Source organism: Manihot esculenta, chromosome 13, assembly GCF_001659605.2.
Source record: "Manihot esculenta cultivar AM560-2 chromosome 13, M.esculenta_v8, whole genome shotgun sequence".
NCBI classification, from domain to species: domain Eukaryota; kingdom Viridiplantae; phylum Streptophyta; class Magnoliopsida; order Malpighiales; family Euphorbiaceae; genus Manihot; species Manihot esculenta.
The window spans coordinates 30931617-30957116 of NC_035173.2; the positions used below are offsets into that span (position 1 = coordinate 30931617).

General features: G+C 32.4%; 3 protein-coding genes across 4 annotated transcripts; 2 read left to right on the plus strand and 1 right to left on the minus strand.

Moving 5' to 3' along the window:
- The first annotated feature begins 2612 nt into the window (after positions 1-2612).
- LOC110629659 lies at positions 2613-4110 on the plus strand. Its single transcript, XM_021776735.2, has one exon. It carries the CDS (start codon positions 2878-2880, stop codon positions 4000-4002), a length of 1125 nt encoding a protein of 374 aa, XP_021632427.1. The 5' UTR covers positions 2613-2877; the 3' UTR covers positions 4003-4110.
- A 4671-nt stretch (positions 4111-8781) lies between these two features.
- LOC110629808 (cytochrome c oxidase subunit 6a, mitochondrial) lies at positions 8782-14732 on the plus strand. Its single transcript, XM_021776951.2, has 4 exons — positions 8782-8991; positions 9419-9534; positions 9757-9799; positions 14458-14732. Exons 1-4 carry the CDS (start codon positions 8880-8882, stop codon positions 14490-14492), a joined length of 306 nt encoding a protein of 101 aa, XP_021632643.1. The 5' UTR covers positions 8782-8879; the 3' UTR covers positions 14493-14732.
- Positions 14733-15540: 808 nt separating this feature from the next.
- LOC110629807 (dentin sialophosphoprotein) lies at positions 15541-19886 on the minus strand. 2 transcript variants are annotated; one of them, XM_043949565.1, is made up of 2 exons: positions 19867-19886; positions 15541-18287 (listed from the first exon to the last, which is right to left on the minus strand). In XM_043949565.1, the coding sequence occupies exon 2, from the start codon at positions 18190-18192 to the stop codon at positions 15781-15783; it is 2412 nt and encodes an 803-aa protein (XP_043805500.1). In that variant the 5' UTR covers positions 18193-18287; positions 19867-19886; the 3' UTR covers positions 15541-15780. The 2 variants fall into 2 exon arrangements, with proteins under 2 accessions (XP_043805500.1, XP_021632642.2); XM_021776950.2 differs by lacking the exon at positions 19867-19886 and adding an exon at positions 19370-19747.
- Positions 19887-25500: the final 5614 nt, after the last annotated feature.

A 25500-nucleotide genomic window follows, 5' to 3' on the forward strand; every position in this document is an offset into this window, starting at 1 on the left:
AAATCTCGTATTATTTTCTGTTCATGCACTAACAATGGGCTCTGCAATTCATCAAGAGAAAGTGTATCTATATCCTTGGATTCTTCAATGGCGCATACAACATAATCAAACTTTAGTATCAAAGAACATACAAAAACTGTCTTGTGATAGATTCACCATCCTTCATCTGTAGAGACTCAAAATCTCGTCTTAAGGCTTGAAGCTATGCACGCTTTATTCTTATGGAGCCTTGATATTTTTTCCTCATGGAGTTCCAAATTTGTTTAGAAGTATCTTTACACAAAATGGTCTCCTAGATTGAACGTTCGATTGCCTAAAATAAATAATTCTTTGCCTTTAGATCCTTCAACTTCAGTCCTTCAATTTCTGCTTTCTACCCCTCAATGGCTGTTGTCTACTTGCTGGTACTCCACGTGCTAATGCTCCATTTGCTGGTGTCGGTACCCCATCCGAAACAACTTGTCAGTACTCTTTCGATCTGAGGAAATTTTCCATTAACATGCTCCAGTGATCATAATGACCATCGAAGTGAGGTATCGTAGATTGCACAAAACTGTCAAACTTTATTGACAATATTTGCAAAATGTACAAGAAAACTACAGCTTAACCTTGGCTCTAATACCACTGTTAGCAACGTTTCTTAATAACGCAGCAAAGATAAAATTACAGTAAGTGTAGTATAAGAAGAGACCAAAATAGAAGTGAAATCATTTATGAAAATTGAGAATAAATAGTCCATAAATAGGCTTTACAAGGCGATAACCAACTAAGAAATAACCGCTAACATAAAAGCACTAACCCACTAACATAAAAGTACTAAAATAGAAAGCACTAACTTATTATCATAAAAGCACTAACCCACTAATATAGAAGCACTAAAATAGGAAGTTAATTAATTACTGCTATCACATAGAGCTGTTCGACTGAGAAAGCTAGATCCTCTAAAGTCTTAACCTTAGCCTCCATTAAAAGCTATAGCAATCAGATCTAATGGAGCAACTCATTCTTTTTCAACTTGAATTTAGATGACAAACTAAAATTATTAGAGGGAACGTATGAAAATACGAAAACAAAATTTTCTAATAAAAAAATAAGGAAAGGCACAAAAAAATTAAATACTTGGCTTCTCTAGAAAAAAGTAGGAATAAAACTATAGAGAGAATTTTTTTTTTTCTTTCGGATTCTAGAGAGAATTCAATTTCCATTTTAAACTTGGTCATGGATTGTTTTATGGAAAATTTTTAAGTAGTTTCAAGATGTTGATTGAGAGCAATTAAATTATTTTGAACTAACTAATTCCATAATAATTAGATGATGAAGTTACTTATCAATGTAAAATTTTTTAACAAATAATTTATATTTAATCCTTATTCATTCATTCATATACCTTCATTGACAATAAAAACAAATAAGAAAGACAACTAACTGGAAGATTTTAGAGCAGCAACAAGGTCCTACACACTTTCTAAAAGATGTTACTTTGTCTAACTTGGACAAATTCCATAATTCAGGGAAGAATCATAGGAAATTGAGAAAAGAAAAAAAAAATATTGAGTTGCATGTCAAATGGTTGTGCTTTTTGTTACTGTAATCATATGCATGACAAAGCAGGATACATACATATAGAAATTATAAGATCAACGGAGTATTTTTATATTTTTTTAAAAAAAATTATTATTCTATTAGATAACTATTAATTTATTAATTATTTTAATAATAATAAATTTTAAAAATTAAATTTTCATAATATACTCCATTAAACTTTAATTAAAATATTAAATACTATTTTAAAAATTATTACCAAAACTCTATTAATAAAAACTCCTCCTCCGTGTTTAAAAATTCAAACTCCAATTCCAAACTCATATTAGTCTACGGTTTGCATTTATAACATTTGGAAGATTGAAGCTTTGAATTAGTTAATATCAAATCAAATGATTTAAATTTATTTGGATACTAAAAGTAAACACCATAATCTACGCTACATCTCTGAATTCCACGTCTTGGACTCAACCCACGTGTCCTTCGCTAAATTGCCTCTGTCATACTCCAAGGCTACCAGTCTCTAGAAGCTCATTGTTTGCCCATACCTTCGTGTGTGTATATTTCATAATAATAATAATAATATTATTTTTCAAATGAGTTGAATAAATAAACAGTAGTCTTTCTATATACTATATTAATAAATTCAATTAATTTTATTTTTTATTAATTAATTACAGTATACCTAATGAATATATATATATATATATTATTTTAATTACTAAATATATTTATTTAATTAATTATTATTTGAAATATTTAGTTTATCGTAAACTATTTAAATATGAAATACACAGTTTGCTTTTTATTTAAATGGTTAAAAAATGGTTAATGAGTCCAAAACATCCATTAATTCAGGGTTAGGGCAGAAGATACAGCATTGAAATTTTGCAGCACATATAAATTAAAAAAAAATAATGAGAAATTTTTAGATAATTCCGGTCTACGAAGGCAAATATTTCCGGAAATTAAAAAGTCTACGTGCCCAAAAGACGGGAAGAAGAATTACAATGTAAGATAAAACGACTACGTTTGAAGGAAAACGAGAGGCAAGTCCCATTTCTCCATCACAGACGTTGATATTGATATCTTCCCGACTTTCGTTAAGGAAACCCATCTTCGCCAGTCATGGAAGACGTAAACTACTACTTCAAAACACGAGAGAGTCAAACTTTTCTCTTAATAAACCCATACGCTTCTTTAACTCCATTCATACGACTCCTTCGCCCTCTTCCTTCTCCTCTTCCAAACACGCTCTATGCTCATTAAAGAATTAAAGATATAATCTTTACTGTGTATGCTTCCACTTTCTTTGAGCTCTCCAGAAAACCAACAATGGTGGCAACGGCAACAGAGTTCCTAACCTCAATAAGGCCTCAAAATCCCACCTCTAAGCTTGTATGCTTCTCTTTCGCAGCCTATGCCAAAACCGTGATAGAATATCTCAAGTGTTTCAATATCCCTGTCCTCCCTGGGCTCACTGACTCTGAATTCTCCTCCATTGAATCTACTTTTAACTTCTCTTTTCCTCCTGATCTTCGCTCCATTCTCCAAGAAGGCCTTCCTGTTGGCCATCACTTCCCTAACTGGCGCTCTTCATCTCCCCAGCAACTCAAGCTTTTGCTAAATCTTCCTTACTTGAATATCTCCAAGAACGTAGCTAACAACAACTACTGGGTTCGTTCTTGGGGTGATAAACCAGATGATAGCAACCGAAGGTTGGATATAGTGAAGGAATTCTTGGATAAAGCCCCAGTTCTTGTTCCTATATACGGCAATTGTTACATTCCTTCTACGCCCAACGCCGCTGGGAATCCGGTGTTTTACGTCGATGATGGCGGTGTGCGTGTTTTGAGCTTTGATGTTGCCAGGTTCTTTCAGGAGGTTGAATTCTTGCAACGAGGGGTTCATTTTATTAGGCCAGCGATTCAGAAGAGACCCATTAATGTGCCGGCCTGGGCGGCGACGGCAGCTCGGAGGATTGAGTTTTGGACGGAGGTGGCAGAAAGAGGTAGGAGAGTGGTGACGCGTGATAACACGCACGGATGGTGGAGCGGTGAGGACTTGGAATACTGGGAGCTAGGAGATTGTTTAGAGGACGTGTTCTGGAAGTTGAGAGATGGAGGGTGGAGAGAAGAGGAGGTGAGGGAGATGATGATGATGGACGGTTGTGATCAAGAAAGAGAGAATGGCTGTGGGGCCAAGCTAGGTAAAGAAGATGTGGTAGGGCAAGTGAGGGTGTTGTCTCATGTGTTATTGCATGCGGGTTGGAGCAGAGAAGATGTTGTGTACTCCCTTGATCTTCAAGATCATGAGGATAATATTATTAGTAGCTCCTGCGTTGGCAAATTTTCTTTAGACTTTCAAATTCCAACCACAAATAGTAGCTGTTCTAGACAGGATGATCATGAAAGGAGCAGCACGAAGCAGTTGATGAACCTCCGATCTCTTGAGGTGTGATGGTCTTGCGCCGCGTTAGTGGCAGAAATTTTATAATATAATCATTTTATATGTATATATTATATTTACCGATCATAGTTGGTCTCATACAAATTCACGGTAATGAATGGCCCATTAATTTTACTATTGAAAATTTTTATGTTTTACTGAAAATATTTTATATTTTTTAATATTTAAATTATTTAAAAAATAATAAATAGAAAATATTTTTTAATAAAAAATTGAATTATTTTAAAAAATAATTTGCAATCTAAAAAAATTATTTTTTATATTTTAATATTTTTATTTATACTTCTATATATAAATTTATCGATATGTTTAATTGCTTTTTTATATTTTGATAATTTTAATTACATCTCAATATATAAATTTATTAATATATTTTATTTTTTTAAATTAAAATTAAATAATAAAAAATAAGTTATAATTTTAAAAAGTATTATATATTTGTGTTTTTTATAATTAATTTGAAGTGAGATACAAATTTGAAATCTCAATTTTGAATAACTATAATATTAATGGTGTGATAATAAATAGTTTTTTACTAAAATAATTATTTAATTTTTATAATATAAAAAAAATTATTAGTTAATCTCTTTATTTTGAAAAATATATATTAAGATATATTTAATATTTTAAAAAATTTATTATTTAATCTCTTTATTAATTTTTATTATTAAATATTTTAAAAAAATCTAAAATACTTTTAAGAAAATTAATTAATAATTTTTTTAAAAATTTAAAACATTAATTAATAAATTATTTAAAATAATAAAAATTAAATAATAAAATATTTAATGAAAAAATTAACTAATAAATTTTTAAAAGTATGATGAATGTATTTTTTAAAATTATGAAATTAATTAGCAAATTTTTTTATATTATAAAAATTATATAATAATTTTTATTTTTTTTTTGAATATATATCTGAAAAAAAAAAGAAATATTTAATGTAGAGCAATTCAAATTCAACGATCAACAGTGTAATAAATAAAATACACAAATTACAAAAAAAAATGATTTATTAAAATATTCAACAAGTTGGCTTACATTGACTTATTATATTCGTTTTTACCTTTTATTTTCTAATTTCATGATTAAAATTTAATTTTTTCACATAATATGCAACACGATTTAAAATTTCAAAGCAAAGATTTTCCACGTTTATTATGTGGCTCTAATAAATAAAAATCGAGTTTTTTTTAATAACCGATTAAATATTTATATTTAAATTTATATATTTATTTGTTACATAATTTTCATCTATTTTTTTATTTTTAATTATTTTTAATTATAATAATATATAAATAGACTTTTATAATTTTATTTTATTTATAAAAATCTCTTAAAATATCTTTTAATATTTAATAAAATTTAATATATTTAAAATAAATATAATTAAAAATTATTTTTTTATAACACAAATATTTGATCAGTCCTAATCAATTTCACTAATAATTAGGCGTTTTGTGCCATATTAACTATGAGAAATTGTACGATGAAATCAATAAACTGATTATTAAATTTTTTAAAAAAATTAATTTTCTTTTTATGTAATTGGGATGTTCCCCTATCAATTGAGAATCGGCCGTCTAATTGATTTTAATTCAAAAAATAATTTAATATATTTTGTTTTCTTCTTCCTCGATTTGACAAGTGGGAGATAGACATAACATCTGTGACTATATATGGATGGGAAAATTTTATTATTACTGTTATTTAAAGAATTTTTCTTAAGTGGACAGAGGATTGCAAAATTGAGTAAATACAAAAGATTTTAAAGCTGAATTTAATTGTTAAAAAAAGATGGCCAGCTGCTAAAGCAAATAAATTCAATTTGTCGTGAGTTGATTTTTTTTTTTGGACAAAGTACAATTTGTCGTGCATTGATGCCATTTGTAGAAAAGAAAACTAAGGAATTCATTATTGTTGTCTAGTACCATTGCAATTATCCTTTATAGAGAGGAGTCAAATTTCTCTATGATTCTAATAGAAAAATAAAAGATAATATTTAAATACAAATAAGAATAGAGTATAAAAAAATTAGGTAAGAGAATTCTTAGTCTCGATCAAAATTGAAAACTTTAAAGACATATAATTAAAACACTTTGCTGAAATCTCTTTTGCCACATGAAATGAAACCATTTAAAGCCCCTAGAGGAAACCTATTATAGAAGAAACAATCTAGGATGAGTAAAGTATGGTTGGAGTGTCTAGATTCCAGAGTTAATACATAATACGCTAAAAATCAATGCCATTAAAAGGAAAACCATCAAGATTAGTAATAAGTGGAAAAGAGATGGTAGGCAAAGCTTTTTATAAATCTAGGCTTTAATAGTTGGCATGGAAACTTGGTGCTTGACCCCAAGAGGTATCTATCCCTAAAAATAAGTTTCCTTTATTGATCTATAAAGCACCATCCAATTATAAGAGATGTATTCAATCCTTTACTGGTTAAATACACTTGTAACTATCGAAAAATAAAAGAAATTATTTATTCAATTAACTTGGAGGTAGAGAGAGAAATTCAATTTACGGATAGAAAGAAAAAGGATCACCTTTGTCAGAAGAGATAAGAAAAACTACAGTGACCAATAATGAAAAAAGACCTCACCTCATATAAAGAAAAAAAAAAGAATATAGAGATTTTCTCTCTTAAAAGATAAGAGAGAAATAAGAGTTTATTCAAATTATATATTAACTTTGCTTGCCGTCACAGATACCTATATTTCAAAGTCTCAAAATGAAACCTAACTTTTCCACTTGAGCTTTTTTTGAGGTTTTTTTTTTATAAGATATATATTATTGCTAAAGGCCATCAAGCGGCAAAGAAAAGATAAAATTCATCTGATACAAGGGATTAACTCTAAAAGAACTATCTTTGATGAACTTTTTGCAAAGGAGATGCGAAATCTGATTGTGAGCCTGACGTACCTAAGAAAAAGAGATAGACTGGAAGGATTTAGCTATATCTAACAAGTCAAAGATAATATCTTGAATATTAAGGGGAGCCGAGTTACTCTTACAGGCTTGAACTATGATAAGAGAATCTCCTTCTATAATAGAGTGAGAGAAGCCTCTATTTTTAGCAAAAAGAAGTGCTTCTTGACAAGGTTATTTTCTTCTATACTGAAAATTTTATTTTTTTATATTATAAAAAACCCATTAATTTATCTTTCGATTTTAAAAAATATATTAAAATATTTTTAATATTTTAAAAAACTATATTTTTTATTATTTAATTTCTATAATTTAAAAAAATTTAATTAATTTTTATATTTTATAAAAAGTCTACTAATTAATATTCCATATTAAGAATATTTAAAATTTTTTATAATAATTGACAATTAAAATTAATTGAGAGACTAATCAATAAATTTTTAAAATATTAAAAATCTTTAATATATTTTATAAAATTAAAAAATTAAATAAAAAATTTCTTCTAATATAGATACCAAATAATAATTTTTCTAAAAAAAAAATTACAAAATACAAGTTCAAGGCCTAATCCCCATTTAACAAAGAGCCACAAAACTTCGGATAAAAAAAAGAAAGAGAGCTGCAAAACAAAGGCCTATAACCTAAAGCATAAACATAGGCCCATAAGCCCAAAACATAAATATACTATATATTTTTATAATTTTTTATACACTATATTTTTATAATAATTATTGAAAATTTTAAATATAAATTAATATTTTAAATTATATTATCTAAAATATTAAAATAAATGGATTTGATTGTGTTAATGTAGAGGAAATTTTAATTGGATATGAAACATGTCTGGAGATTAACATACTAAATAAGTTTAGATTGACAAAATTTCAAATATACTCCACATATTTTTATTTTTTATTAAAACATTTTACGTTTATTTCACCAAAATATTTTTAGAAAAACATTTTTAACCCTTAATTTGTAATCAAGTACAATCTTACCCCTCATTCATCTCTTCATCTCTCCTCTCCCTCTCTATATCTAAAATTAAAAAAACTAAATGGTAAATGATTGCAAAACTAAAGTATGAAATTGTAAATAATTTTAATATTTAAGGATTAAACATTAAATTGTCTTAAACTACTATTGATAAAATTGAAAGGAGTACCAAAATATATGATGAAAACAAAATTAAGGTGAATGGCTCTATTTGTTTAAAAAAATATTTATCAATAAAATAATTTATTTTTTATTATTTAATTTTAATTTAAAAATAAAATATATTAATAAATTTATATATAAAAATCTTAATAAAATTTTCAATATATATAAAATAATTTTAAAAGGAGAAAATTATTTGTTTTAAAATAGTTTAATTTTTCTTTAAATTAAAAAATTAAATTTTCTAAATGCATCAAATATCAAAAAATATTATAAAATATTTTTTCGAAACAAACGAGTCTCAATTATACTCCCCTATTCCATAATATTTATTTTTTTAATTATTTTAAAATTGTTATTCACTTTTATTTTTTATATTATAATATTATATAAATTAATTATTATAATTCTATTTAATTTTATTAAAATAGTATTTATTATTAACTGTTATTTTTTAAATAAATATTTAAATTATTTTTTAATATTGAATGAAATTAAAATCTTTAAAAAGTGTATAATTAAAAAATTAATTAAATAATTTTTTTAATAGTTATAAAAAAATAATTTTGATAAAAATTATAGAATGAAAAAAATATAATCTTTAAAATACTGGTCAAAGTTAGTAGTGAAAATTTAAGGATTAAATAGTAATTTATTATTATTATTTTAAAAATCTTTAGTAGGCTGCTTTTGTTTGGTGAGAGCGAGGGCAGGAACAGCTTCTTTCCCAATTTCAGCTCAATACATAGGAAAACGAAAAGGTCAAAACAACAGTGAGCATGGCGTCGGCGATTTTGCGATCTGGTCTTCGAAATACTCTCCGCGGTAGCTCCCGGCCGTCCGCTACTTCCAAGAGACGTTTCTCTTCCTCCGCTCATCAAGACGAAGCTTGTAGATCTCTCCCTCTCTCTCTCTCTCTCTCTCTCTCTCTCTCTCTGTGCGTGTGTATTTTATATGCAGTATCTTTGCTGTTTTAGAAGTCTGATGCCAGTTTTAAGCGAAATGTGATTTTGTTTTCATAGCAAGTTAATTAATTGTTAGAGTTACGAATGTTTAAGGTTTTGAGATGGGTTACTGTATTTGATTGTTCTTTTCTTCCCTAGGTTTTCCTTATATTCATTGATCGCCTTTGTTGCTATAGTGGGAAATGTGGGGAATGAGTAATAGGAAACTTGAATCTTATTGTGAAGAAATAAACTTTCAATAGCGTGTTTTATAATTTCGGGTTCAATTCTTTTGTGATACTTGTGGGAATTCACCCCCTCTCCTCTCTTAGTTTTCATCTTGTGATTGATTTCATGACTTTTTATTTTATCAGATGAGGCTGCTGAGGCATCAAAATGGGAGAAGATAACATATTTGGGCATTGCTGCATGCTCTATCTTAGCTATTTATAACCTATCAAAGGGTCATCCTCACTATGAAGAGCCCCCTGTAAGTTTTCTTCTCTGTACATCTGAAATCTTTTGTTGTTCATTTAATAGCTATCTAGAGGCCCGTTCGGATTTTCTACATTTATAACTCGGTCAATTGGCATGACCAGGTGGAGTATTTAAGCTCCTTATTGTTTCTTTTTAATTCTGTTACGTGCTGATGTGAATGGCATACCTTTGGAATCTGACTTGTATCTACTTAATGTTGTTTCTGTTCATGCAGGCTTACCAATATTTGCACGTTCGCAATAAGGAGTTCCCATGGGGTATTTATCAATGAACCGTTAATTTTCTTGTTTTTTTCTGTCTCCTACAAAAATAAAGAATAATGTTGAATCCCACATCTGTTGTGGAAAGGGGTAATGTGCCCCTTATATGGGTCATAGGCAATCCTCCTCCTTGAGCTAGCTTTTGAGGTGAGTTAGGCCTGGCCCAAATTTAACTTGGTATCAGAGCCTCCCCATCTGATGTTGGGCCTCCCATGAATATGTCACGAACCATTAAAATTCTGGGCGTGAGGGGGTGTGTTGAATCCCACATCGGTTGTGGAAAGGGTTAATGTGCCCCTTATATGGGTCATAGGCAATCCTCCCCCTTGAGCTAGCTTTTGAGGTGAGTTAGGCCTGACCCAAATTTAACTTCTTGAGATTATAGGAAGAAAACTGTTTTTATTTTCTTACCTCTTGTGTAGTAAGTTACAGAGTTTATATAGTACATAATATGAACAATTAGATCTTTGATTGTGCCCTCAATTATGTCCTAGAATCGTGCTATGCTAAACATGGTAAGATTTGATCATGATTGATTTACAATCATGACAGAAGATCACTGATTGATTTACAATCATGTCAGAGGATTCTTTCCAATACTGATTGATTTACAATCATGGCAGAGGATTCTTTCCAACACTCCCCCTCAAGTTGGATCATGTGGATCTAACATACCCAATTTGCCCAAAACCTCATGGAATATTCGTCCAGCTACTGCTTTGGTTAGGATGTCCGCCCATTGATCCTTTGGTCGAACAAACGGTAAAGATATCAAACCACTGTCCAACTTTTCTTTGATGAAATGTCGGTCTATTTCAACATGTTTTGTTCGATCATGCTGAACTGGATTTTCAGAAATGCTTATTGCCGCCTTGTTGTCACAACGGAGTTCAGCTGCATCCTTTGATGGGAATCCAAGCTCAAACATCAACTTTCTGATCCATAGGAGTTCTGCCAATCCTTTTGCTACAAGTCTAGCTTTATATCTGTCCACCGTTCCGTCTGACTTATACTTTATGGTAAACACCCATTTGCATCCCACCGGTCGTTTTCCCTTGGGTAGCCAGCATTTTTCCCAGGTCTTGTTTTTCTCTAGGGCATCCATCTCGATCTCCATTGCCTCAACCCATCTTTTGTCCTTCTGGGCCTCTGTGGCATCCTTTGGTATCCATTCTGAGCAAATGAATTTCTGTAGGTTGACCAACTGAGGTGATAGTCTTTCTCCTTTGGTAACGTTTGCCACAGGGTATCTGGATCTGGCCGCCTCGAATTCTGGATCATATCTCCTGGGTGGGATTCCTCTATTATTCCGAGGGGGTAGAACATATTGGCCTGTTTCAGAAACCTCAAGGGAAATGGGTTCAGTGGTAAGATTATTAGAAACATGAGAAAGTTCAGATTCACATACCTCAGTTGTGTGTTCCTCAGGATATTCTACAGTGTCAGGTTCTGGTTGTGACGTTGAGACCGAGGACTGTACTAAATGGTCAGTGTCTCCCAGTTCTGGTGTAGTCTCAGGAAGAGAAGAATAATCAAGTTCTGGCCCCTCCTGACTAAGCCAATTTGGCAGTGATGGTGATTGTGCCGTTGTCTCCCCCTCACTGCTAGTTGGCGAGGGAAAAAAATATTCCTCTTCCAGAAAGGTGCAGTCTATGGTAGTGAAAAGCCGTTTAGAGATTGGGTCAAAACATCGATAGCCCTTTTTATGGACACCATAACCAAAGAAAACACACTTAAGAGTACATGGATCAAGTTTAGTGCGGTGTGTTTTAGGAATGTGAACATAAACTATGCAACCAAAGATTTTAGGTGGAAGGTTGAGATGGGAAGGGATGGTGTGATGAGAGGACAAGGTATGCAAGGGAGATTGGAAATTAAGGACGCGAGACGGAAGTCGATTGATGAGGTAAATGGATGTGGCAACTGCTTCAGACCAAAACTTAGGAGGAACTTGGGCTTCAAACAATAGGGCTCGGGCAGTCTCAAGGATATGTCGATTTTTCCTTTCAACCCCATTTTGCTGTGGTGTATAAGGACAAGTAGTTTGGTGAAGGATCCCATTATCCCGGAAAAAGGCTTGGAGATGGTTATTGACAAACTCCCCCCCATTGTCAGATCGGAGGACTTGAATGGTCCTGTGAAATTGGGTTTTAATCATGCGGAAAAAATCACAGAATTTCTCAGCCACTTCACTTTTTTGTTTTAACAGGTACATCCAAGTAACACGAGTGCAATCATCGATAAAAGTCACAAAGTATCTATAATCAAAGGAGACAGTTTCCGGGACAGGCCCCCATACATTAGAGTGTATTATTGAGAAGGGAGTATCAGATTTATTTGTGGATATATGATAAGTACTCTTATGACTCTTAGCAAGTACGCATGAAGTACAAACTGGAATGTCAATGGATTTAAACTCAGGAAACAAAGTACGAAGATAATCACTTGAGGGATGGCCGTAGCGCCGATGCCAGAGCTATAATTGTCGGGTTGAGGACCCTTGAGCTAAATGAGTTGACCCAGTACTTGAGACCTCCTCCACATAGTACAGTCCATCTTTCTCAGTACCACGGCCCAGTACCGTGCCCGTATGAATATCCTGCAAAACACAAAAATGAGGATACATGAGTACTCTGCAATTTAACTGTTTGGTGATCTGACTGACAGAGAGTAATTTGCAAGATAAGGAAGGTACATAGAGGCTGTTGGAGATATTTAAAGTGGGGAGGTCGGCCATTGTTGTTTTGGTGAGAGAAAGAAGTTGGGAAAGGTATTTGGTAAAAGATTATTGCAGGACGGCAATATTTTTAGACCGAAACCCGCTTTGATACCATCTTGAGATTATAGGAAGAAAACTGTTTTTATTTTCTTACCTCTTGTGTAGTAAGTTACAAAGTTTATATAGTACATAATATAAACAATTAGATCTTTGATTGTGCCCTCAATTATGTCCTAGAATCGTGCTATGCTAAACATGGTAAGATTTGATCATGATTGATTTACAATCATGACAGAAGATCACTGATTGATTTACAATCATGTCAGAGGATTCTTTCCAATACTGATTGATTTACAATCATGGCAGAGGATTCTTTCCAACAAATAATTCTTTACTTTTGACAATTTTCATTGCATTTCAACTTTACTTGGGAGAGCTTACTAATTGTTTGTTAAGTTTATGAAGTACTTATCTTCTGTGAATTTGTGTACAATTTGCATTCATTAGAGCCCCATTTGCAAATTGATAAATGTGGTTCATAATTACTCTTTTTTTTTTTTTTCTCCTATTGTATAATATAAAGTGAAGAGCAGCATTCTGAAGTTTAGTAGTTGGAATTCATCTTTCATCAATTGAACTACTAGCACTCTGTTATTTGGGTTATCTGAATGGAGACTTTTAAGTAGTAAAGAGTCATTATTGATTCCCATCTGATTGTGGTGCCACAAACGGTGGTTTAGAAACATTAATGAGGTTCTGTGGCAGGAAGAAAATATGTGATTCTTATTCTAGCTGTAAAATGTTATCTAGAAGGTTGATGGGTTTATTGTATGTGTAGTTAACCTAGTGTATCTATAAATTTGCTTAGCATCCAAATTGATTCTAGCCTGTTCAAATGTGCCAAAGTTCTATTCCACAGCTTTATTAAATATTCTGGTACTTCATTTGTTATTTTTTCAATTAAGTTTTGGGTATAAGTAATAATACTGCTGCCTTGTGATTCTGTGTTGGAACTTCTTGTGGCATTTCCAAAGGATGGTTTATGGATTCACTGAGCAGTTTAGAAATTGAAACATGGTGTGAAGATAGGAAGTTTGCATAGTCCATGTTTTTATGTTATGACCCATTTTGTTTTATTATACTATGTTTGGAATTTGTAGCATTTAGGTAGCATCTATTGGTGGGTGAAGCATTCAACATAATATTGTTGAAATATGGATATGAAGCCTAATGATATATTATGGACTCTACACCATACCCCACGGTTGCGGATTTAACTATTTTGTCTTTTTTGTATTTTTCTTGGATATATAAATATGTAATATTCTTCTAGTGTATTCTCTTTAAAAACTCATAAGAAAATTCTATCTGCTGTGGATGCAGTCAAATTGGTGAACCACGTTAAATCTATGTGTTGTTTACTTTTTGTGCTTATTTTTGAATTGCGTGATAGTTCAATTCTTAACAAATATTTGGTTTTCAGTTCAGCTGAATCCAACTCCAACCTCTGTTTGGGTATAGGGAAAGTGGGAGGAAGGAAAAATAAACTGTGGAAAATAAGTTGGAATTCTCACTTTCCTTTGTTTGGAAAAGGGAGGAAAATATGTTTATTTTCCTCAGTTTATTGTGTCTGGAATAGAAAGGCTTACTTTTCTAGTCATCCTAATTCCAAACACGAGAGGCAAGCAAAAGATAGAAAAAAAAAATTCCCCCTCTTATTTCCTCTCTCTCGTACAGAATCTTAACAGAGTGCAGAGTAAAATAACCATGTTTGTCGCTGCTGTTGAAGTGCTATGCAAGGCTTCTCATAGATTCCTTTAGCATGTTTCTGATTATTTAAATTTCATTATTATTGTGTATTTTTTGGTTCAAGTGATAAATCTGGACAGGTACTTGATTGTTAATATCTGATATGCTTTTCCCTCTTGATATGCAGGCCCATATGGGCTTTTTGAGAAGAAGCACCATTAAGTAATGGTGGCCCACTGCATGAAGATTTCTGAAATACCTCTTTTAGCGCATTCCTTTCTTAAGTCAGCAATTGGACTGCTTTGGATGAATTGATGTTGGGACTTTACATATTGCAAGTTGTTTAGTTGTTCCTATTTTCTTTCACCTGTGCAGTGCATGCTGCCAAACAAAATAAATTAAAATCTGGTGAAATAATTCTGATTTCTCTTTTCATCTTTAATGATATTACTGATTTGGCAAGTCTTTGCCATTGAGGTTGACTGAATGAGCTTTGAGTTTTGAACATTAGCATTAGTTTTTCTATGTTGTGAAACTCCATTTTGATTCCCTGCCACTAGATGAAAAATAACCGTGATATTATGATATCGAGATTACTCATTTTAATGAATACTGTAGATTTGTCTTTTGAGAGACACAGGAGTGAAATGTTTATTATTATCGTTGGATGCTTTTGAAGTAAATGGCAAATCGTTTCTTGAGCAACTTTGTGAGAGAATGCACATTGAAGATTAATGGCTAGCAAATTTTTTTTTAAAAAAAATTATTTTTGTTGTTGAAGTTGAATCGCATATGTTGTTTGCTGTTGGTTTGTTGCTCTTGCTGTTTGGATTGCATTTTTGCAAATTGAGAACTAGATTAGAATCATAGCCTATCAGATGAAAGAATCAAATTGAATTACACTGAAATAATTGGTTTTATTGAGTTTATTTTAAAAATCTAAAGTGGTTTTGGTCCGATTCTCATATTTAATATATCAGTGATCTGTATTTTCGCTTTGGCATTGAACTGATCATTTATATAAATTATATACTTTTTGCTTCATTTTTATTAAAGCTCAAATTTTTTTCATCCACCAAAATTTGATGCCGGTGAGCGGATATTGTTTGCTGTCCGGGCTTTAAAAAAGAAGATTATAGTAAAAGACAAGGTGTCACTTCTCTTTCAAGGTTGATAGGCTACTAAATTACTGATAGCCAAGTAAATTCTTCCTCTTTGTCCAGCCACAAATTGCAAATTTAAAATATACCCCAAGAATAAAATACCAGAATGGAAGGAAATTTGGAATCTCTCATTACTTATATCAAAGCCACAATTTTCTAATTTACAGCTTGTCTCAATAAAGCAGAAAACAGTACGACTCCTTATGCACTATTATTGCAATGAAGCACAACAACAAACACACGCCTTACAAATTCTCCTGATTATCTGAGGGAAAATAAGGTAACAAATTATTAAATTGTCTAAGTATACTATATTCTAGCAGGAAGTAAAAAAAAAAAAAAAAGAATCACTCTGCTGCTGCATCCCCACCATTAATTTCTTGGCTTCCTGTATCTGGCAAGGTTCCAAAATCTGTCCGAGCATCTTTTTTTTCTTCAGAAACTGAAGAATTTGAAGAATCAACTGCATCCTTTTGAGAAGAATTATTTGAGTCATTCTGGCTGACATCGTCTGTGTTTGAGGATTCATCTTTCTGTATTTGGGATGTTGAAGATTCAGAGGAAACAACTTGTTCTTGGCTTGCATCTGTGCTGGTATGTGTGTTGCTTTTGTCATTTACGTGGGTTTCAACTGCATTGTTGTTCTCATTCTGATTAGCTTCACTGTTGTTAGAATCAACATGTTCTTCTTGGCTTGCAACTGTACGGTCATCTGTGTTGCTGTGAACATAACTCTCACTCTGATTCTGGGCAGAGTCACCGTTATCTTTTGAGTTCGAAGACACATCTTTCTCTTGGGATCCTGAAGAAACAACTTGTTCCTTTTGGTCAGCATCCACATTGTTGTTTGTATTTTTTGATGTTTCTTCCTCTTGAGGGTTCGAAGAATCAACATTTTCCTTCTGCACTGCATCATCTGAATTCTCATTTGTGTTCGACGATGCAACAATTTCTGGATTTCCCTCTTCAGAACTATCAGATTTTTCACCCTGGACTGCATCATCATATTGGCTTGCTGATGAAGGTTTATTGGAGTCAGCAGTTTGCTCGTTAGATGAAATAGATTCAGAATTGCTAGAACCTGTTGATTCTTGATTAGTTAAATCTACATTTTCAGTTGCAGTGAGAGGTGTCTCATTTGAATCTGAATGCTGGCCACTGGCATCTGAGTCAGATTTCTCAGTTTGTACATGTACAACGTCATTCATACTCGGCTCCTCTCCCTTTAACATGGTGATATCTGGCGTTTCATTTTGATTTTGTGGTGAGGAATCATGATTTTCTGATGTAACTGGATTGGAGTTAGACTTTAACAGCTGCTGATCATTCTTTTCTGTTGCTATTGTGGATGTATCATGGGAATCCTCCTCCGACTCTTGCTTATTTTCATTGCCACTTTCTTCGTTTGCAGGACTTGTGGCATTGTTTTTATCCACTGGCTCACCATTTGAAACTTCATTTTGATTGACATCAACTATCTCAGTGTTACTTGTTTTGCTGCCAAATTCAGACTCGTTCTTTTCTTTGTTCTCCACATGCTCCAACTCACTAGTCTTCTCCAGATCACCTTGCTCTTCCCTAGGGATTACATCTTGAGTTTCATGAACAACTGCACTGGAAGCATCATCTCCCTTGTTATGCTCTTCTCTAGGGATTACATCTTGAGTTTCATGAACAACTGCACTGGAAGCATCATCTCCCTTGTAATGCTCTTCTCTAGGGATTACATCTTGAGTTTCATGAACAACTGCACTGGAAGCATCATCTCCCTTGTAATGCTCTTCTCTAGGGATTACATCTTGAGTTTCATGAACAACTGCACTGGAAGCATCATCTCCCTTGTAATGCTCTTCTCTAGGGATTACATCTTGAGTTTCATGAACAACTGCACTGGAAGCATCATCTCCCTTGTAATGCTCTTCTCTAGGGATTTCATCTTGAGTTTCATGAACAACTGCACTGGAAGCATCATCTCCCTTGTAATGCTCTTCTCTAGCCTCCCTACTATGTTCGTAATTTCCGTCAGGAACCTGATCTTCTGCTGAACCAGAATTTTCAATCTTCTCTTCCTTGTCTTCTGTCTCTTTAGATTCTGCACCTTGGCTTTCTTCTACAACATCTTTAATTGTAATTCCTCGAGTCTCTTCGACAGTTTTCTTCTCTTCATTTGTGATTTCTGGGCTCTCTTGATTTGGCTTTTCTTCGCTTTCTGTCTCTTTGTTATCTTCATTCTCCTTACCTTCATTTTCCCCCTCTTTGCTTTCTCCATTAGCAGTTTCTTCATTCACTTTTTTCTCTTCTCCTCCATTATCTTCGCTAACATTGTCTTTGATCTCTTCCTTCTCTGTCTGGTGATTATCAGAGCTATCCTCCCTCTCTCTTTCTCCACCAACATTCTCCTTGCTTTCTCCATCTGTGGAATCGTCCCTTCGGTCACATTCTTTAATACGATCATGGATATCATGGTCGCCACCTCCAGTTCCCACGTTGTTGTCAGGCTTAGTTTTTTCTTCTTCTTCCTCTCTGTGCCTCACATCTCTAACGATAGTTTCCTCAGCTTCAGGTAGCCCTTTTCTTCCTAGTTTTATAATGGCATTCTCAGTTTTGACATTGTCGTCGCCTGCAGCTTTCTTCTCATAAGAATGCCCGACTTGGCAAAGCAGCCAGATTCCAACACCTAGCAGAAGACCTATTTGTAAAGCATGCTTCACCTTGAAACCTTTTGATCTCTGGCTGCTATGTGGTGATGACCGAAACATGACTTTGGCTCCCTACCAATGCTTCTCTCCTTCAACAACCTTACTGCAAGGTTTAATATCAATTACTTGCGTTGGCTAAATCTGTGACAAGTTACCTGAAAACCAATGCAGGCTAAAATAGCAGAATAATTATTTCAACCTCCTTTGTTATAAATCACTATTTGAAAAAAAAAATGAAAGATTTACTATTTAATTCATGAGTAGTGCAATTATTAATAAGTTAATACTGATTTTTAGAAATCTATTAAAATATTTTTATTTTTTGATTCTGTATATAAAATAGTTTTTGTGTCAAATTTGTAAATTTCTGCTAAAAAAATATATCAAAAGATTAAATTATTTTTATTACTCTTTTTGTTGTAAAAAAAATTAAATTTTAAAAATTGGGTTACTGAGAAACAAGAGGAGGAAAAATTGAATTTTAAAAATTAGGTTACAGAGGAAGATGGAGAAGAAAGTTAAAAAAATTGGGTTTTAAAAATTGTATTATTAAAGAAGAAGTAAAAAATATTGAATTTTAAAAATTGGGTCATTAAGGAAGAAAAAAAGTAAAAAAATTAGGTTAATCAAAGAAGGAAAAAAAAATTGAATTTTAAAAATTGAGTTATGGAGAAAGAAGAAAGGAATATTGAGGGCAAAATTGAATTTAATTGAGGAAGAGGAAAGTTAAAAATATTTTAATAAATTATTGAAAATACAAATATTGAGTTGTTAATATCTGTCAGACTCAAAACTAAATAATAAACTTTCTAAAAAATATAAATGAGCATTAGTGTAACAAAAGAAAAATCTAGTCTACAGATAAAGCTACAAGATTAACAGAACAAAGGAAGAACAGAGCAGAGTAGCTGAAACCAAGAATAGCTCGCAAGTTGCAACTAATAAAAGACGGAATAAAATTACCCTTATGATCCAAAACGAATTACAAACAATCATCAACAGCAAGAGAAGATCTTATACCATTTCATTTTCACATCACATTTACAACTATTTCTGGATGTTAAAGCCAATCCACTACTCAAATTCGACGAAAACTAACGAAAACGCAACGTAAATTGCAGAAGCAGAGAGCAATTTTCGAGACAAAATTCTGATCCACACAAAATATAAGTGATCCAAAACAATCCCACTTCAAGAAAATTATAAACGGCAAGAAACAACAACAAAAGAAACTTACCCGAAAAAACCAGAGCCACTAGATTATGCAATCATGGTGAAAAACAGAGCCCTTTATTTGGAGCAATGTAGCCAAAAATAAACAAAGATTTAGCGATTGTAACTTTGCACATACTGGAATAGAAATGCTCCAGCGTTGATCTTTATGGTGGATGCCTTTCTGATCAGATTGGACCTCGTAAGGAATAAAAGTAAAGGAAACAGAGTACATGAAAATCACAAAAACCTTCTCTTTATATAACCATAAAGTAAGAAAGAAACACTCAGAAACTCGATACTAATAATAATTACAAGTATGTAGTCATTTCTATTTATCATCGTTTAAAGCGCGTGATATTTACGTGCATCAAACAGTGCCTTTTTTGTTATCCACACGGCGCCGTTTGATGCTTAGGTTCTTTTCTACATTGTCAAAATGTCGGTGGCTCTGAAACTCCTATTTTATTTTCCCCATAAGTGGAAACGGAGGAAAAAAGATTATAGCATGGAATTAATTACCTAGCAGTTGAGCAATGGCCTCAAAGCTTCTAGCTTCCGCCTTCTGCAGAACCTTTGCAAGGACCAACAACACTTCCGCTCCCCGCGGCATGTCCACTGCTGCTGGGGCAGCCGTTGACGCTTCGACTCCGGTGAGGATCAGGGAGTCGTCACAGTGAAAGGTGTGAAAATCTCTGCTCCGCCTCTTTACTTGGACATGCAAGCAACCTCTCCGGTTGACCCTAGAGTATTGGATGCAATGCTTCCTTATTATCTGGCGCGTTTTGGCAACCCTCATTCTCGTACTCACCTTTACGGATGGGAGTCTGATCCCGAGATTTTTTTTTTTTAAATCGGTCGTAATTAAAAAAAAAAAATTCAAATCATTCAATCCAAAAATTAATTTACAGATTCAGGCTATTAAACTTACTTGTTCGATAATTATATTGTGGAATAAACAAATTTGATATTCATATCATCTAGTATCAAACATTCAGTTGTTTGATATTTTGAGTGTCGAACAATTAGTTCATGTGAAAGTTTAGCAAAATACATACATGACATGGTGGGAGTGCCAAATATATATGTTCAATGGCTATGTGTCTGGCATTTATGGTGTCCGACATGTCCAACGTAAGTCCAAAACTTACGGTATCGAGATATAAAATAAAATCGGAATTTTTAAATATTTATAACACATTTAATTAAGAATATATACAAAGAAGGTAGAAAAATAAAATCTTTATAATCAAGTATAATTAGCATTTCAAAGATATAAATTCTCCTAATTAGGAATTTTCTATTTTGGTCAACACTTTCCTTCAAGTTGGTGCATAGATATCACACATGCACAACCTGCAAACTGAGGTGTGATGGGTCTTATTGCTAAGCCCTTTGGTAAACACGTCAACTAATTGTTCATCAGAAGTCACATGATTTAATCTTAAGACACCATTATTAACTTTTCTTTAATAAAGTGACGATCAATCTTTATGTGTTTCGTTCGGTTATGTTGAACCGAATTATGAATTATACTGAGCAGTTTGTTCCTCTTCAGCAGTTTCAATTCCTTCAATAATTTTTGTAATCATAAGAGTTCATTTCGTTTCAACACTTGATCGAGCAATAACACTTTGCTTCTTACTTCTCTAAGTGACAAGCTTGCAGTAACCACAAGTTGACATTCTATCATCAATCCAGCCCAATCTGCATATGTGAATGTGTTTATTTGAATATGGACATGTTTGGAGAATAAGAAGCCTTTTTCTAGGGATAGACTTTAAGTATCGCAAAATGTAAAAGACAGTTTGCATGTGGGGTGTACAAAGAACATGCATAAATTGACTGACTGCATATGTTATGTCTGGTTAAATATGTGAGAGATAAATTAATCTGCCAACTAATCTCTGATATATGTCAATGTCTCTTGGTTCACCAATCTTTGCTTGCAACTAGTAATTGCTCTTAATAGGAGTTTCTGCTGGTTTATAACCTAACATACTAGTTTCTTCCAAGAGATCTAGAATGTATTTCCTCTGGGAGATAAAGATCCCTTCTTCAGTCTAGCAACCTTAATTTTCAGGAAATATTGAAGTTTTCTTACATTTTTAATTTTGAATTTCTGAGTCAGAATCTTTTTTAATCGAGCCATTTATTTTTTGTCATCTCCTGTTATTACTATGTCATCAACATAAATAATAAGAAAAATAATTTTACTCCTATGATATTTGATAAACAGGGATATGATCAACATTGCTCTATTGATAGCCAAAGGAAACTATGGCTCTACTGAATCAGTCAAGCCAAACTCTGAATGACCATTTCAATCCATACAATACCTTCTTTTGGCTGCACACATTTCTTTGGATTTTTTCATCAGCAAATCCAAGAGAGATGTCCATATATACTTCCTTCTCTAAGCCTCTATGCAGGAATATATTTTTCACATTAAATTGTTGTAGGTTCCAGTCAAGATTGGCAGTGCAAGATAGTAAAACTCTGATTTAATTCATTTTAGTAATATGAGAAAATATCTCTTGGTAATCCACTCTATAGTTTTGAGTATATCCCTTGAAAACTAGTCTGATTTTGAATATTTTAATTGATCCAATTGCTTTGTATTTCACAGTGAATATCCATTTGCAGCCAACTGTTTTTTTTCCAGGTAGAAAAGTCACCAACTCCCATATCTCATTTTTAGTCAGACTTTATTTTTTTAATAGTTGTTTCCTTTCAATTAATATTTGAGAGCTTCCTTCCAATCCTGTGAGATAGACACAGAGGAAATATACAAGGCAAATACTCTATAGGATGGAGACAAAGAATAATAAGAGGGAAAGAAGTAAAATATTTTATGCAAGACCTAACTCCTTTTCTTTGAGCAATTGTTTTATTTAGATTATCAATGGGCTCAAGGTTTAGAGTTGACTCACCAGTGGAGTAGAGAAAGATTCATGACACTGAGTAGGTTGCACAATTGCTTTTTCTACTTCTATTTTGTCTTTTCTTAAGTATCTCCTTAAATCTGAGTTATTGAAATGCCCAATTATTTTTTCTTGAACACCGATAGTCCCCTTTTGTATAGTAGTCTCTTCTTGAGTGAAAAACTCTAGAGTTATAAAACTAGGAATCATCTCTTTTCTCTCATTGTCCTCCCTCTTTTGATGGGATAGTACTTAAGTAAGATTCAATATTTTTAAATGTAGATAGTACTTAAGTAAGATTCAATATTTTTAAATGTAAAATCATACTAACAAAGTATTTTCTAGATGAAGGGTGATTGCACTTGTACCCTTTCTATGTGAAAGAGTATCCAATAAACACACATTTAAGAGCCATTGGTTCGAACTTTTTACCTATCCTACTATGAATAAAATACGTATATCCAAACACTTTTGGTGGAATAATATAAGCATTTTTCCCTTGTAGCACCTCTAAAGGACTTTTAAAGTAAGAGTTTTGAGAGACATTCTATTAATGAGATAAGCTGCGACTAAGACTACATCTCTTCAATAGATTTTTGAAAGATTTAGGGTAAAAAGAAAAGATCTGGCTTCTTCCAATAGGTATCTATTTTTCCTTTTAGTAACACTTTTTTGGACACTACTGTAAGGATAACTAATTTGATGCAGTATCCCATTAGACTCTAAACAAGCAGAAAAAATGATCATCCATATACTCTGTACCATTATTAGTTTTCAAAATTTTTATTTTAACATCAAATTGAGTACAAACTATCTTGTGGAAAGATTAAAAGTAAGAAAATACATTACTCTTTGCCTTTATCAAATAAATCCAAGTTAGCATCAATAAAAATAACAAATCAACAATTACCAGATAGTGAGACCATTTGAGCAGGTCCCAAATGTCGATGGTCACAAAAGGGATTGTACTCTTATTGTTACTTGAGGGATAAGAGGTTCTTATATACTTAGCATACTCATAAGCATCACAAATTAAAGAATTACACTGAATCTTGAAAAATAAATCAGGATAAAGTTTCCCTAAAATAAAGAAGGATGGGTATTCTAATCGTTGATGCCACTGTATAATTTCCTGGTTGACATATTGATTTCTTCCAAAAAGATGCCGAAGTAAATTCAAACTCAGATTTTCTTCCAACATATATAAGTCATCGTGCAATCTACTATAGCTAAAATGCTAATCCTCTTTCCAGTTTTAAGGTTTTGAATAACACAATGGTCAGGAAAAAAAATCAATTTTATAGTTAAGTGTTTTGGTGAGAGCACTAACAGATAAAAGATTAAAAAAGAAAAAAGAAACAAGAAACATGAAGAACAGAGGATAGCTTGATATTTGGAGTACAAACAATAGAACCGGTTCTAGAAATAGTAGTGAAAAACTATCTGTTATTATGACAGTATTTATAGACATGGAAGATATTTAAAGAAATTTTTAGAAGAGTTTGTCATGTGTCTATTTACATCAGAATCAATAATCAATGGAGACAATATGTTAGAAAATAGTAATAAAGCAAACATAGCAATGAAAAGAGGTTGTCCAACTAAAACGAACACCCAGTCAACACCCAACTTCAGCAAGAAACCCTTTTTGCTTTTGCCATGGTAAAGAGTAGCAACAAAGCTAAAAAAAAATACCAAAAAGAGGGTAAAAAGAGGTTGTTCACACCAAATAAATACCTAACCAACTCCCAATAGAGCAAGGAACAGTAGTGGCAGGCTGAAAATAGAAGCCCAAAGACAACTGTGACGGACAGACGAGAAGATCCTTATCAGAAACAGGGTCACGCGTTAGCAATGAGTAGTGCAGAGTCTCATGCACCGACAGATGACTCACCAGAGACGAGACAAGCGGACAGCCAGCAAGGAGGCTGCGACCCTCCTGGGAGTGGCGATGATGAAAGAAAATAGGCTTAGATAGGAGATTACCTAATTTGGTTGTCTAGAGTTTTGAAAATTCAAAATTGAATTAGAATCCTAAATCAGGCTTAGACTCTGATACTATGAAGAATTTTTAGAGAAATTTTTTATTCTATTTCAATTGAATTGATCTATTGATCTTTACAAGATTTAAGTAGTTATACACAAAAAATCAATCTAATTTAGGAATATTTACAACATTTCTAATTAGGAATATCTACCATAAAGGTAGAAAAATAAAATTCCTATAATCAAGCATAATTAGAATCTCAAAGTTCTGAATCTTTCTAATTAAAAACCTTCTATGTTGATCAACACATAATTTCATTTTGTACATAGCCTGTTTGATTTCAATAGCCTTATTGTTAAAAAAATCAAGGTTTAGTGAGTTTTAACGAACAATTGAATATTTATGACATAAGTAATACTCCCTCCATCCCATAATTTTTATTCATATTTCCTTTTTTAGCTGTTCCAAAATTCCTATTCACTTTCCTCTTTTAAACTACAATAACATATAAATTGACTATTATAATCCAATTTAATTTTGTTTTATTTTTAATAAAACTCTTAAAATATTTATTAGTATTTAATAAAATTTGATATATTTAAAATGGGTATAATTGAAAAGTTAATAAAGAAAATTGTATTTCTTAATATATGTGAAAAAACAAAACGGATAAAAATTATAGGAAGGATGCTCAGGATGCATTTGCATTTCTACTTTGTTATTTGATGCGTATGGAAATGGGATATTATTGTTGTTAACCAACGAAGTTAAGTGTGAAACCTAAATTATTTACTCCACTGTTCTCAGTATGTAACTTGTATTGCAAACAGCTCCAAAATCTTCTCTTTCTTGTTTAATTTCACTTCTCAATTCTACACTATATACGAAGCTTAATATTTCACCTAAATTTCTACTCATTTAGATTCCTAACAAACCCAAAATCTAGCCTAAACAACCAGCGTTGTTAGCTGTTCTATACCAGTTATTCTCACCTGTCTTGTCTTTGGTGCTTGATTACTACAGACTTATTTTAGTACTTGTGCTTGTCATTGGTATATGTATTAGTGCAAAGAAGCTGCACACAGTCTCATAAAGAGGTTGAGAGACAAGTGTGTTATGCTTTTGATAGTCCAAGAAATAGGTAGAATCATATAAAATATGGATTCACATGTGTCCAACTGTTATAACTGTAGCTTGGCATTGATGAACAAATATGATAGAGAACCAATAATCTGTCCCCATCCT